Below are 12,228 nucleotides of genomic sequence, written 5' to 3'. Positions count from 1 at the left end.
TATTGGATTTGTAATATTAATATATGTAATATATATATACCACAAAAACAGGGGAAAGAGAATAGTCATATAGGAGTAACATCTATGTATATTTCTTTTTTTTTTGTTGAGACAGAGTCTCACTCTGTCGCCCAGGCTGGAGTGCAGTGGCGCGATCTCAGCTCACTGCAAGCTCCGCCTCCTGGGTTTACACCATTCTCCTGCCTCACCTCCCGTGTAGCTGGGACTACAGGCACTCGCCACCTCGCCTGGCTAGTTTTTTGTATTTTTTAGTAGAGACGGGGTTTCACCGCGTTAGCCAGGATGGTCTCGATCTTCTGACCTCGTGATCTGCCCGTCTCGGCCTCCCAAAGTGCTGGGATTACAGGCTTGAGCCACCGCGCCCGGCCCTATTTCACTGGACTTAAGCTAATATAAATCTGAAACTAATTCTGATCAGATATGTATGGCAAATCCTAGAGAAACCACTTTTAAACACTCAAAATATACAGCAAAAATTAATTAAACTGTTGGCCAGGCATAGTGGCTCATGCCTGTAATCCCAGCACTTTGAGAGGCCAAGGCAGGGACATCACTTGAGCCCAAGAGTTTGAGGCTGCAGTGAGCTATGATAGTGCCACTGCATTCCAGCCTGGGTGACAGAGAGATCCCGTCTCTAAAAAAGGAAAATAAAATGCTATTTAATGTATTAGAAACTACTCATTTAATGCAAAAGAAATCAGTAAATATCATGTTCGCCATCTTTTCAAATACCCCACTTACAATGGTCCCAGCATAATTGGGGTGGCCCCCAATTCGCAAAGCTGAGGACTGGATCTTCCCGCAGCTCTGCAGGACCAGATGACACGACAGTGAACAACCACACCATCAAGACTGTCTCAGCCTTCTGCGCCAATCCCGAACCCCATTCCTGTAGACCCTGGGCCAGGACCTAAACCAAAGCTGCAGCTCGCTGGGGCAACATTGATTGCCCAAGGTGAGGACTGAGCACAGACAGCCCTGGGGACTCTCTAGAGCAGACTCCTGATAGTGCAACCAATGGCAAGTGTGAACCACTAGACAGAATCCTATCTCCAGGTAATGGAGGCCGAGAACTGACAAACCCAGGATATGGGTGCCTAGGCCAATAGGAAACACAAACAGCCTGTTACTAAGTAGAAACTGGACTCTAAGCCCTTAAAAAGTGATAAAAATATTTTCTGCTAGCCAAATTCAAATTTTTTTTGCCTTCCAGAGCATTGAGGTATACTCACATGTGACCTGGATGGGCACTTTAATTTTTAAATCCACATCCCAATCCCCACCAGGCTTTCAGTGTTCTTTACCCTCACCCACACACTTCTGATTTTGTTTTTTGTTTTTTTCCCCACACACTCTTGATTTTGAGTGTACCTCTGCCTCAGCCTACTACCATTCAGGTGTTTAACCTTTAAGAACCATGACAAGGAGAATCAAGGCCCTTGCCAGAGTATCAACGTATCAAAACCAGTTCAGACTGGGTACAGATGAATGTCGGTAAGCACCTGGACTCTGGTGGGCTCAGTGTTTTACTTCAGCCGGAAAACGGCGAAGCCGTCAGGTGATGAAATAGAGAAAAGGATGTCTCAACAAGTGAAGGACCCAGTAAACTATCTGAACTCCCAAAAGGGTTTTATGTAGAAGTGATTGTCACATATAAAGATTTTGTTCCAATTACTGAAAAGATCCTTAACTCTCGGAAATCATGGACTAGTGGCCCTGGTGCAGAACCAGGATTGGCTGCTGAATTCTGAAAACCAGGACTCGGCTCAACATTTAAATTTGATAGATGCCTTGATTCCTATTTTGTGTTTGTGAAAAGTGTATGTGTTTAATTTTGCTGTAAAACATAATAACAATAAGCAATAAATATTTTCTTGAAGGAAAAAAAATGAGGAGAGCAGGCATTTAGTACAAATGATGATTCCAGGATGCACTGTATGGAAGTGGGGAGTGAGACAAAAGAAGGAAGCCTATGCAGGATGCATTCATAAGTAGATTCCCACTGTGGGCAACTATGTTTAATACTACTGGGGACCTCTAAAAGACGGCATGGAAACCATTATCCCACTCGAAGGATAACTTTCAGATATACAGTTGTGTAACTTCTCTGGTCAGCAGGGAAGCTGGGTAGGCACCCTCAAATTCCCATACAGGGGCATTAACTCCATAGCACTTCAAGCAGAGAGAAAGCCTCAAGCAGGTGCTTATTGCAAGATTCCTGTTAGTGGCATATGCTAGAGAATGATGAGTGCCCAGGAAATATGGATGAGGTCCTGACACCTGCTACCCACCTGCTGGTCCCTGATTGGTTTCTCTCTCCTTTGGCTTTCAGCAGTTCAGCTCATTTTGCCACTTCTCACAGTGCTTGATGCAACTCTTCTCTTTGCTCCATCCAGAAGAACTAGTATCTTTCCAATGGCCTATTCACTCTAAAATGGAACCACTTTATCAGTTGTAATTAACAATAACTGTTAGTTCCTTTGTGGTTTTTATACCTAAAAAGTTTTGTGTATACAGTCAAAACACTTACTGACAAGACTCGAATACAAAGTTATATTTATTTTCAACAATGAAAACAACACAACAAAGTGGAGTCAATCCACTAATTTTTTAAATCGAACACAATGCTTAGCACAAACTATACTCAATAAATAACACATTAACCAAGTAACATTATTCTTAAGACTCTCTAGGGTTGTGAGCGTGTTTTAAGGAAAACTGAGGGGTAGGTAAACAAAGACATCCTGCAGACTTGACTGAGAAGGGCTCCAAAAAAAGAACAGCCAAAGAGCAGGGTCCCCAAACACTAAGTTAGCAAAATGAATACAGCATTTTCAAAGCAGTCTAGAAATCAGAGCTCACTGGGGGAAATGACAAGGGTTTGGGGATAATCCGTGTTCAAGGCCTCATAATTAAATCTTCCCATATTTCTAGATTCTTTATTTGGAATCTATCCCAATCTAAAGGAGCTTCTGCCAAAGGACAGGAGATTACTTATGCTGCCTGAAATGGCCTATGCCTCCTAAATTTCCTTTCATTTTGTCACTAATATAGCAAGGGTTCCATTCCAACAAAGGATTACTACTATGTAGACCAACTGTTGTCTGGTTTAGATCTTCCTTTCATAAACACATTGATACTTGTTCAAGGAGAGCTGTAAATACATCCAATTTCTTTTCTTTTTATCCCCCTCTACAACTCTGCTTGGCTACAAAATCTAGGACTCACAGAGCAACAGCAGCAATGGTCAAAAAGTAAGTGCCAGTTCCAACGCAAGAACTTTCCAAAGTTCATTGGTCACAATTTTTTTTAACCACCTCATCTACCATGACTTTTTCTTCTCATTATCTTGCCAATTATTTCTTTCGAAATTCAATCCTCCGAGCTACATTCTGAGCACCAAATTTTTTGACCAATGCCTCCCTGGTATCCTCATCATCTTTTTGCAAATCTATGTCATCTTGTCGGGACCAAATGGGGTATCCATCAGCTCTCTGACCAGATGCTAAGAAGGCGGAAGTAGCTTCCAGCTCACCACTATTTTTTAGGAAGGCCTGTGTAACTGTTGATAGATCCAAGTTAAACTTCTCCATTAACTGCCGAATGATCTTAATGGCAGCTCCCACCTCTGGTTGAGAAACTTTTTCTTCTTCTTCTTCTTCCTCCTCCTCATCAGGCTGTGTTTCTGAGTCTTCCTCAGGTGTGGGTGGATCATCATCACACATAGTTATATGTATTTCAAAATCAGGAGGGCTCTCATCCACCTAGACAGAATGATGAGTAAAACCAGCTCCTAATTACCAAGCCTTGAATTCTTACAATATCTGGTCTCTTCCAACTATCACCCCCTTGCCCTATGCATTCCAATCACATTGGACTTCCTTCAGTTCCTCTTAATATGCTGTGTTCCCTCTTACATTTATTCACGTCTGATGTGTATGTATATGTACACTGTGTGTATGTGTACGTGCACGTGTGTGGGGGTAGGGGGAGTATATGTGTATATGTGTGTATAATTGACTACAGTATTTCAATAGAATATTAGAAGCTACACTGAACATGAAAAATATATGTATATATAAAGAGAGACACACATATATGTGCACACATGTTCGTTAGATTTGTTAAATATTTGACTTCACTCTCAAGACTGTAAGCTCCTAAGGACAGGAATTGTTATGTTTTGCTCATCACCACATCTCCAATACCTACCAATGCCTATACATAATAGGTACTCAAAAAGCATTGATGTATGAATATATTAGGGCTTCCAAGGTATACTAGTTAAGACAGATTACAAAGCATGCTATATGAGAAGAGGCCTAGGTAGGTCATGTTTGAGAGCTGAGTGTTGGAAGTTTATGAAAAATGAACCAAATATCAAATAATAAAACACAGACTACAAAAAGCAACAATCCCTAAATCCTACCAATTCCTGTGCATTCCTTCACTCACCAATTACAGAAGCTTTAGATTATTTCCCTTGTTTGGACTGAAGCCTAACCATTTTTCTTTGTTAATATGAAAAGTTAGGCCGGGCGCGGTGGCTCAAGCCTGTAATCCCAGCACTTTGGGAGGCTGAGACGGGCGGATCACGAGGTCAGGAGATCAAGACCATCCTGGCTAACACGGTGAAACCCCATCTCTACTAAAAAATACAAAAAAAAAAAAAAACTAGCCAGGCAAGGTGGCAGGCGCCTGTAGTCCCAGCTACTCAGGAGGCTGAGACAGGAGAATGGCGTGAACCCGGGAGGCGGAGCTTACAATGAGCTGAGATCCGGCCACTGCACTCCAGCCCGGGTGAAAGAGCAAGACTCCGTCTCAAAAAAATAAAAAAATAAATAAATAAATAAATAAAAGTTAATTCACAAGACCCTTTATCCTCGAAAAATATAAAATTTGGACCTTTAAAAAACTTATCATTATTGTATGGCTCCTGTCTTTCTCTGTAGCTATTACTAAATATAGGATTCTAACAGAGTAATAGAAGCTAGACTGAATAAGGAAGAGCTAAAACATTTCAAAAAAGGTCAAAGTACACAAAAAGCTAAATTTGCTTGATAAAAAAAAATTACTATAATTAGCTGGGCATGGTGGCACATGCCTGTAATCCCAGCTACCCGCTGGGCTGAGGCAGGAGAATCGCTGGAACCTGGGAGGCAGAGGCTGCAGTGAGCTGAGATGGCGGGCGCCACTGCACTCCAGACTGGGTGACAGCGAGACTCCATCTCAAAAAAATAGAAAAAAGTACTATAAACTTTTTGAAAAACATATTGACATTAAAGTACTCAAAGTGGGATGCTTTATACTGTTTATATAACTGTCCCTATTCTACCCAATTTTTCTCCCTTTCCCCCTCAACTTGTCCTGCCAAAAACTAAAAGCTTTGTGAAGCAAAAGCTTCAGGGCAACATGTCTGAAGCCCAGATCAGTCCCATTTTCCATTTTTCCTTTCCATCTTGAACTCCTCTCTTACTTTCCTGAGCCCTAGGTAGATGAAAAAGGTAGATAGGATAATCAGTTTCAAAGAAGAATGAAGGTAGGGACAAAAATAATGAGTAAATCTAGTTAACATACCACAACCTCCTCAAACTCCCGGGTGGCTTCCACAAGCATCTTTTTGACTGCTTCTTCATTCTCCTGGATTTCTTCCTTCACATATTCTTCTTCAGGCAAATCTGGAGTTCTCTTATTCTGTGGTTCTGTTAAAGAGAAGAATAGGACAGACTAGCAGTAGCCTCTTTTACACAAACCAAAAATATATTGTCTGCTGTGCGAGCTCTGGGCCAGGAGTGAGCCTGCACTTTTTTTTTCCTATCAGAAGACATCTGTTTTTGATTCAGAAGGGTAAAAAAAGTCTAAGACGTGTTCATACACTCATTTCTATGCTTGCTTCTGAAAAGATGTACTATCCAAATGATTATACATTCTTAAACTGACATATAAAAAATGCTCAAGTTTAATTCATTTTTTGCTTTGTATTTACAGACTTTGCAAATTAACAAAAATGTGTCATAAATTGGGTTCCTTGGGAAACAAACTCTGAGATGGAGACTGACATTTAAAGAATTGGGGAGTGATATTGGGAAAACCTTTGTGGAAGAGAAGGAAAGCAGGAGTCGGCAGAGAGAGAAGCTGATTTATCAAAGAGTTATAAGGCCTCAGCCAAAACCATGGGCAACTCTGGAGCTAGGAAGGCCCTTCAAAATTGACCAAGCTGGGGCCAAGAAGCAGAGACTTTGTAACTCTGCAAATATCAATCACTGGATGGTGGCAGCCCTAAGACGACAGGACTCTGGGCAAGGCAGCTCTCCTAGCAGCCAAAGGCAGATCTGGGCCATGTACCACAATGCACCATATACCACCTACAAAAAGGAGGGCCTTCTAAATTTAAACATCCTGTTTCTTCCCCTTTACATTTTGTTCTCTGAAGATTTAACTCTGCTCCTTTTCTGCTTACTAAAATATACAACAAAGGGGCAGCAAGAGGGAGTTTTTCATGATGGAATTGTTCTAAATCCCAATTTGGGTGCTGGTTACAAAATATAACATATGTTAAAACACATATAACTGGAAAAGAGAACAGCAGTCCCTCAAAAAATTCAATATAATTTCATGATGACAACCCACAAGGAAAAAGAAAAAATTAAACATAAAATTACTATATGATCCAGCAATTGCATTTCTAGGCATAAACCTAAAATAATGGAAAGCAGGGTCTCAAACAGATACTAGTCATACCCATGTTCACAGCCACATTATTCAAAATAGACAAAAGATGGAAATAAGCCAAATGCCCACTGATAGATGAATGGATAAACAAAACATAGTATATACATACAATGGAATATTATTCACCCTTAAAAAGGAATGAAATTCTGACACATGCTACAACATGGATGAACTTTGAAGATATTATGCAAAGTGAAATAAGCCAGACACAAAAGGGCAAATAGTACACGATTCTACTTGTATGAGGTATCTAGAAAGATTGAATTCATAGAAACAGAAGGTGGAATGGTTGTTTCCAGAGGCTAAGAGGAGGGAGAAATGGGGAGTTAGTGTTTAATAGGCATGTTTCTGACCCCTAAAAGCAGAAAATAATAAAAGGCATGGAGTTTCAGTTTTAGAAAATGAGTAAGTACTAGATACAGATGGTGGCTGACAGTTGCCCAACAATGTGAATGCACTTAATAATGCCACTGAATACAACACTTAAAAAACTATTTGAATTGTAAATTTTATGATATACACATTTTATCACAATAAAAAATAAAGTTTTTAAAATGCATGTAATTGTACACCATAAAAAGTTAATTTTACTGTATGTATTTAGTTAAATTCTTAAATAGTAACTAAAAAAGCCTTATCTTTGAGAGATACATGCTAAAACAGATAAAATGATATGATGTCTGGCATTTGCTTCAAAATAGTCCAGGAAGTTGGGATGAAAGGTACAGATTTAAAAAACGCCATGAACTACAATCAGGTGAAGGTGGGTGATGGCTACCTGCAATATAGCTCATTACACTATTCTCTATTTGTAAATGCTTGGAATTCTCTATAATAAAAAGTAAATTACTGTTCATTCACATAATGAAATACAGTGCAATCAATGAGAAAAGAATGAGGGAAATCTTTATGCAGACTAAACAAACACTTCAAGATAAATAAGTTTAAAAAAAGTAAACCACAGAGTAAGCTGATGTCTAGTGTGCTAGTACTACTACGAGCAAAGGGGACATGTAACAGACAAGGGATGATAATAAAGGTTGCCTCTAGGAAAGGACCTAGGAAAAAGGGTATGTAAATAGGGAGACTGCCTTTCAGTACGTACCCATTTGTTCTCTATCTACGGGATAAATTCCTAGAACAAAACTGCCATGTTTAAGGGAATATACATTATAAATGTCATCAGATATTGTCAAAATGTCCCCCAAAGAAATTGTATCAATTTCTATTAACAACGTAGGAATATACTTGTTTTCCCATATACTAACTTTGGATATTATCCATTGTATTAACTTTTGCCAATCTTACAGATAAAATATAACATCTCCTTGCTCTGATTTACTTAAAAAAATAAATAACTTGGGGAGCTTTTGTTCTATTTTGTATAATGGAAGCTATCTCAAATTCATCAAATAAATACACAACAATTCCAACACATTTATTATCTCACAGGTTTCATGGGTCAAAGTATAGCTTATACTGACCCTCTGCTCAGGGTCTGATTTACTTTCTTTTTGGTTTTTTTTTCAAGATGGACTCTGGCTCTGTCGCCCAGGCTGGAGTGCAGGGGCTTGATCTCAGCTCACTGCAACCTGCACCTCCCCGATTCAAGCAATTTTCATGACTCAGCCTCCAGAGTAGCTGGGATTACAGGCGCAGGCCACCATGCCTGGATAGTTTTTGTAGTTTTAGCAGAGACGGAGTTTCACCATGTTGACCAGGCTGGTCTCGAACTCCTGACCTCACGTGATCTGCCGCTGCTTGGCCTCCCAAAGTGCTAGGATTACAGGCGTGAGCCACCGCACCGGTCTGATATACTTTCATTTAATAACAGAATATTTCTTCATTTGTTTATTGGCCGTTTATTTATTTCCTTTTCTGGGAACTTCCTGTTCCATTTCCTTTTCTCATTTTTCTATTAGTTTTCTTTTTACTTTATGACTTCTTAATGACAAAGAGCTCTTTAGACATTAAAGAAACTAAGTCTATTGCAATGTATTAGGAATGTTTTTCCAGCATACCCTCTGACTTTATTTATCATGAGAAGTTCTTAATTTTCAGGTAATCAAACATATAAAACTTTTTCTTAGTCTTTTTGGCTTCATGACTTACCACCATGCTAATATTTTTTACTTTTTTTCTTCTGGCAAATCAGGCAGCATCCTGAACCACAAATGGTTCAGAGCAACTCCCACTGTACTGATATATTCATTCATATCTTCTCTTACTCATTTTAGAATTTTCTAATTTTTACATTTACATATCTTATTATCAAAAGATTACTTAGAGGGATAGGATGAATCCAGCTCAATTTTGTACCAAGTTCCAAACGGCTTGCCAATAGTCCCAACATCACAGATTTAAAAGCAAGGCCTGGACACAGCATGCTGGCTCACACTGGAATCCTAGCACTTTTGGAAGGCCAAGTTGGGTAGACTGCTTGAGCCCAGGAGTTTGAGACCAGCCTGGGCAACATGGCCAAATCCTGTCTCCACAAAAAAATACAAAAATTAGCTAGGTGTTCTGAGGAGTGCCTGTAGTCCCAGCTACTTGGGAAGCTGAGGTGGGAGGATCCACTGAGCCTGGGAGGTCAAGGCTGCAGTGAGCCGTGATCGCACTACTGCACTCCAGCTGTGTGCCAGAGTAAGACCCTGTCTCAACATATACAAATAAAAATAAAAGCAAGGCCTTACATGATGACATACTTCACCCATACACATAGCCCTAACCTCATCTGCTAGATTAATTCTCTTCCTACTCCATTACAGCCACTCTGTTCTCTTGGTGGCTCCAAAAACACACCAGTCACACTCCCACAAAAGGGCATTTGCCCTGGCTTCTTCCTCTGCCTGAACACTCTTCCCCAGATATCCACCTGGGTTGCTCTTTCTCTTCCTTCGGTCTCTGCTTAAACATCAGCTTATGAGAGTCACCTTCTCTTATCATCCCATAGGAAAAACCTCCTCCCCAACCCTTTACATTCTTGAATTATTTTTCTCCATAGCCCTTACCACTCCCCAGTTAGCATGTTATAAGCTCCATGACCACACGGACTTTTATTTGTTATATTCCAGCGGGACAACAATGTCTGGCACTCAAATATCTGCTGAATGAATGAAGCTGAAACGCCACTTTTACCAAATACAAAATTCCTACTAAGCATACTGAACAAGAGAAAAAGATTTTACTCCCCAGACTCCAAGTGTTAAATGGAGTAGCCATACAGGCAAAGAAAAGGTGGGAGGATTAGGGAGGGGGAGGAGAAGCAGCATGCCTCCTTAAACAAAAGGGTCTGTCAGTTTAAGTTGTCAATGCCAGATACGTCACAAGTACATCTTAACAGCCTAGCTCTGCATCCTAGTCATACTGAACTCCAATTTTCAACTCAACTGCATTCAAAATTCACTTCACCTAAGCAACACCAGGAAGAGAACTTCCAACTGCCGAGAACCTTCTTCAGTCCATAGGCATTCAGTTACGCCACAGCATTAAAATGAACAAGTCTGGTACGTTTTTATACTGAATCTACCTGAACATAGCAGCAATCTTTTTTAAAAAGGAGTCTGTGGAACATCTCTTAAAAGAAACACAAGAGGCCAGTTATCCCGTCGGTAACTGGTGGACAGGAAGGACGAGATAAATTATTATTATAATTTTTTTTTTTGAGTCGGAGTCTCGCTGTCACCCACGCTGGAGAGCAGTGGCGCAGTCTCGGCTCACTCCGCTCCCCCGAGGTTCAAGCGATTCTCCTGCCTCAGCCTCCTGAGTATCTGGGACTACAGGAACTCTCCGCCACGGCCGGCTAATTTTTGTATTTTTAGTAGAGACGTGGTTTCGCCATGTTGATCAGGCTCCTCTCGAACTCCTGACCTCGTGTGATCCGCCCGCTTCGGCCTCCCAACGTGCTGAGATTACAGGCTTGAGCCACCTCGCCCGGCCAAGAGAGGGCTTTCTATATATTCTTTTTGTAACTTTTGAATCCAGAACCATGTTAACATTCTACTCAATGGTAAACTAAATTAAAACTAGACCAAGAAGCTGGGTGTGATGGCTCACACCTGTAATCCCAACACTTTGGGAGGCCGAGGCGGGAGGATCGCTTGAACCCAAGAGTTCAAGACCTGTCAGGGCAACACAGCGAGACCCCCATCTCTACAACAATTTTTTTTTTTTTTTTTTTTTTTTAAAGCGGGACGCGGTGTTGTCAAGAGTGTAGTCCCAGCTACTTGGGAGGCTGAAGCGGGAGATTCGCTTGAGCCCAGGAGGTCCAGGATGCAGTGGATCGTGATCGCGCGGCTGCATCACACACACGCTGAGCGACGGAGCGAGCCCCCACTCAAAAATTAAAAATTAAAAACAAAAAACAACGAGAGCCCAGACATGGTGGCTTACTCCTGTAATCCCAACACTGTGGTTAGCCGAGGCAGGAGGATCACTGGAGCTCAGGAGTTCAGACCAGCTTCGGCAACACAGACCCCATCGCAAACAAATAACAACAATAATAAACAACACGGGAGCGAGGAGGAAAGAAAATGGTGCAAATTTACCCGGATGTCAACAGGGGGCGGGGCCAATCGCTGCTACCCAAGATGCCAAGATGGACGCCAGGCAGCCGGGAAAAAGACCCCAACCCCACCCGCGCAGCTGTCCGCGAGGCCCCGCGCACAGCCTCCTCACCCCCGCTATCCGCGGCCTCCGGGTCCTCCTCCGCCTTCCGCTTGAGCTTCTGGGAGGAGGGGCTAACCGGCGCGTCCCCCAGCAGGTACTTATGCTCCTGGCCCCGCAGGTGCTTGAGGTAGCGGTCCTTCAGGGACTGCCACGAGTGCTGCGTGAGCGAGCTCTTCTCCATCGCTTTCCACAAGGCGTTACCGGTGACGGAGCTGGGCGAGCGGGCATTTTCCTTCACGTAGGTCAGGATGGCTACGTCGTCCGCATCCGTGAAGGCGATCCGCCCCGCGAGCCGCTGCGGCTCCGGCTCTGCGGCGCCCTCGGCCAGGGCCCCGGGCTTTGCTTCCGAGCCGGTGTCCGCCGCCGAGGCGGAGCCCAGCCTATAGGCCTCCAGCTCCAGCCTCTCGTTGCGCTCCACGCAGTCCAGGATGTACTGCGTGGAGATGAAATCACCCGAGGCCTCGGCCAGCGCCTCCCCGGGCTGGGCCAGCAGCACCGCCCCGGGCTCCTGCACCCGGCACACGGTGCCGCCGCCGTGCAGGATGAGCGTCGACAGCCGGCGCTTGGCCGGGCTGGGCCGCACGTAGAAGGACATGGAGCTGCCGTCCTCCCTCACGAACAGAGTCGAGGAATGGGTGGGCCCGTTGGGGTCTTTGCCCAAATCCATCGCCTCCGCCATGTCTGACGCCGAGCACTACTAGAAGAGCTGCCTCCTCACGAGCGCCTGGCACACAGAGCGCGACTGACTGAGCTGTCGCAGCAGACGCCTCAGATGCGAAGTGCAGCACTGAGCCTGCGCAACAGCAG

The 12,228-nt window shown here is 42.9% G+C and overlaps 1 protein-coding gene across 1 annotated transcript; it reads right to left on the bottom strand.

Annotated features, from left to right (window-relative positions):
* Window positions 1-2,560: 2,560 nt before the first annotated feature.
* On the bottom strand, window positions 2,561-12,216 carry TERF2IP (TERF2 interacting protein). The gene is made up of 3 exons (XM_007994113.3): window positions 11,431-12,216; window positions 5,599-5,723; window positions 2,561-3,785 (listed from the first exon to the last, which is right to left on the bottom strand). Exons 1-3 carry the CDS (start codon window positions 12,098-12,100, stop codon window positions 3,378-3,380), a joined length of 1,203 nt encoding a protein of 400 aa, XP_007992304.3. The 5' UTR covers window positions 12,101-12,216; the 3' UTR covers window positions 2,561-3,377.
* Window positions 12,217-12,228: the final 12 nt, after the last annotated feature.

Source organism: Chlorocebus sabaeus, chromosome 5, assembly GCF_047675955.1.
Source record: "Chlorocebus sabaeus isolate Y175 chromosome 5, mChlSab1.0.hap1, whole genome shotgun sequence".
In the NCBI taxonomy this organism is placed as follows: domain Eukaryota; kingdom Metazoa; phylum Chordata; class Mammalia; order Primates; family Cercopithecidae; genus Chlorocebus; species Chlorocebus sabaeus.
This window is presented reverse-complemented; position numbering and strand designations above follow the sequence as displayed.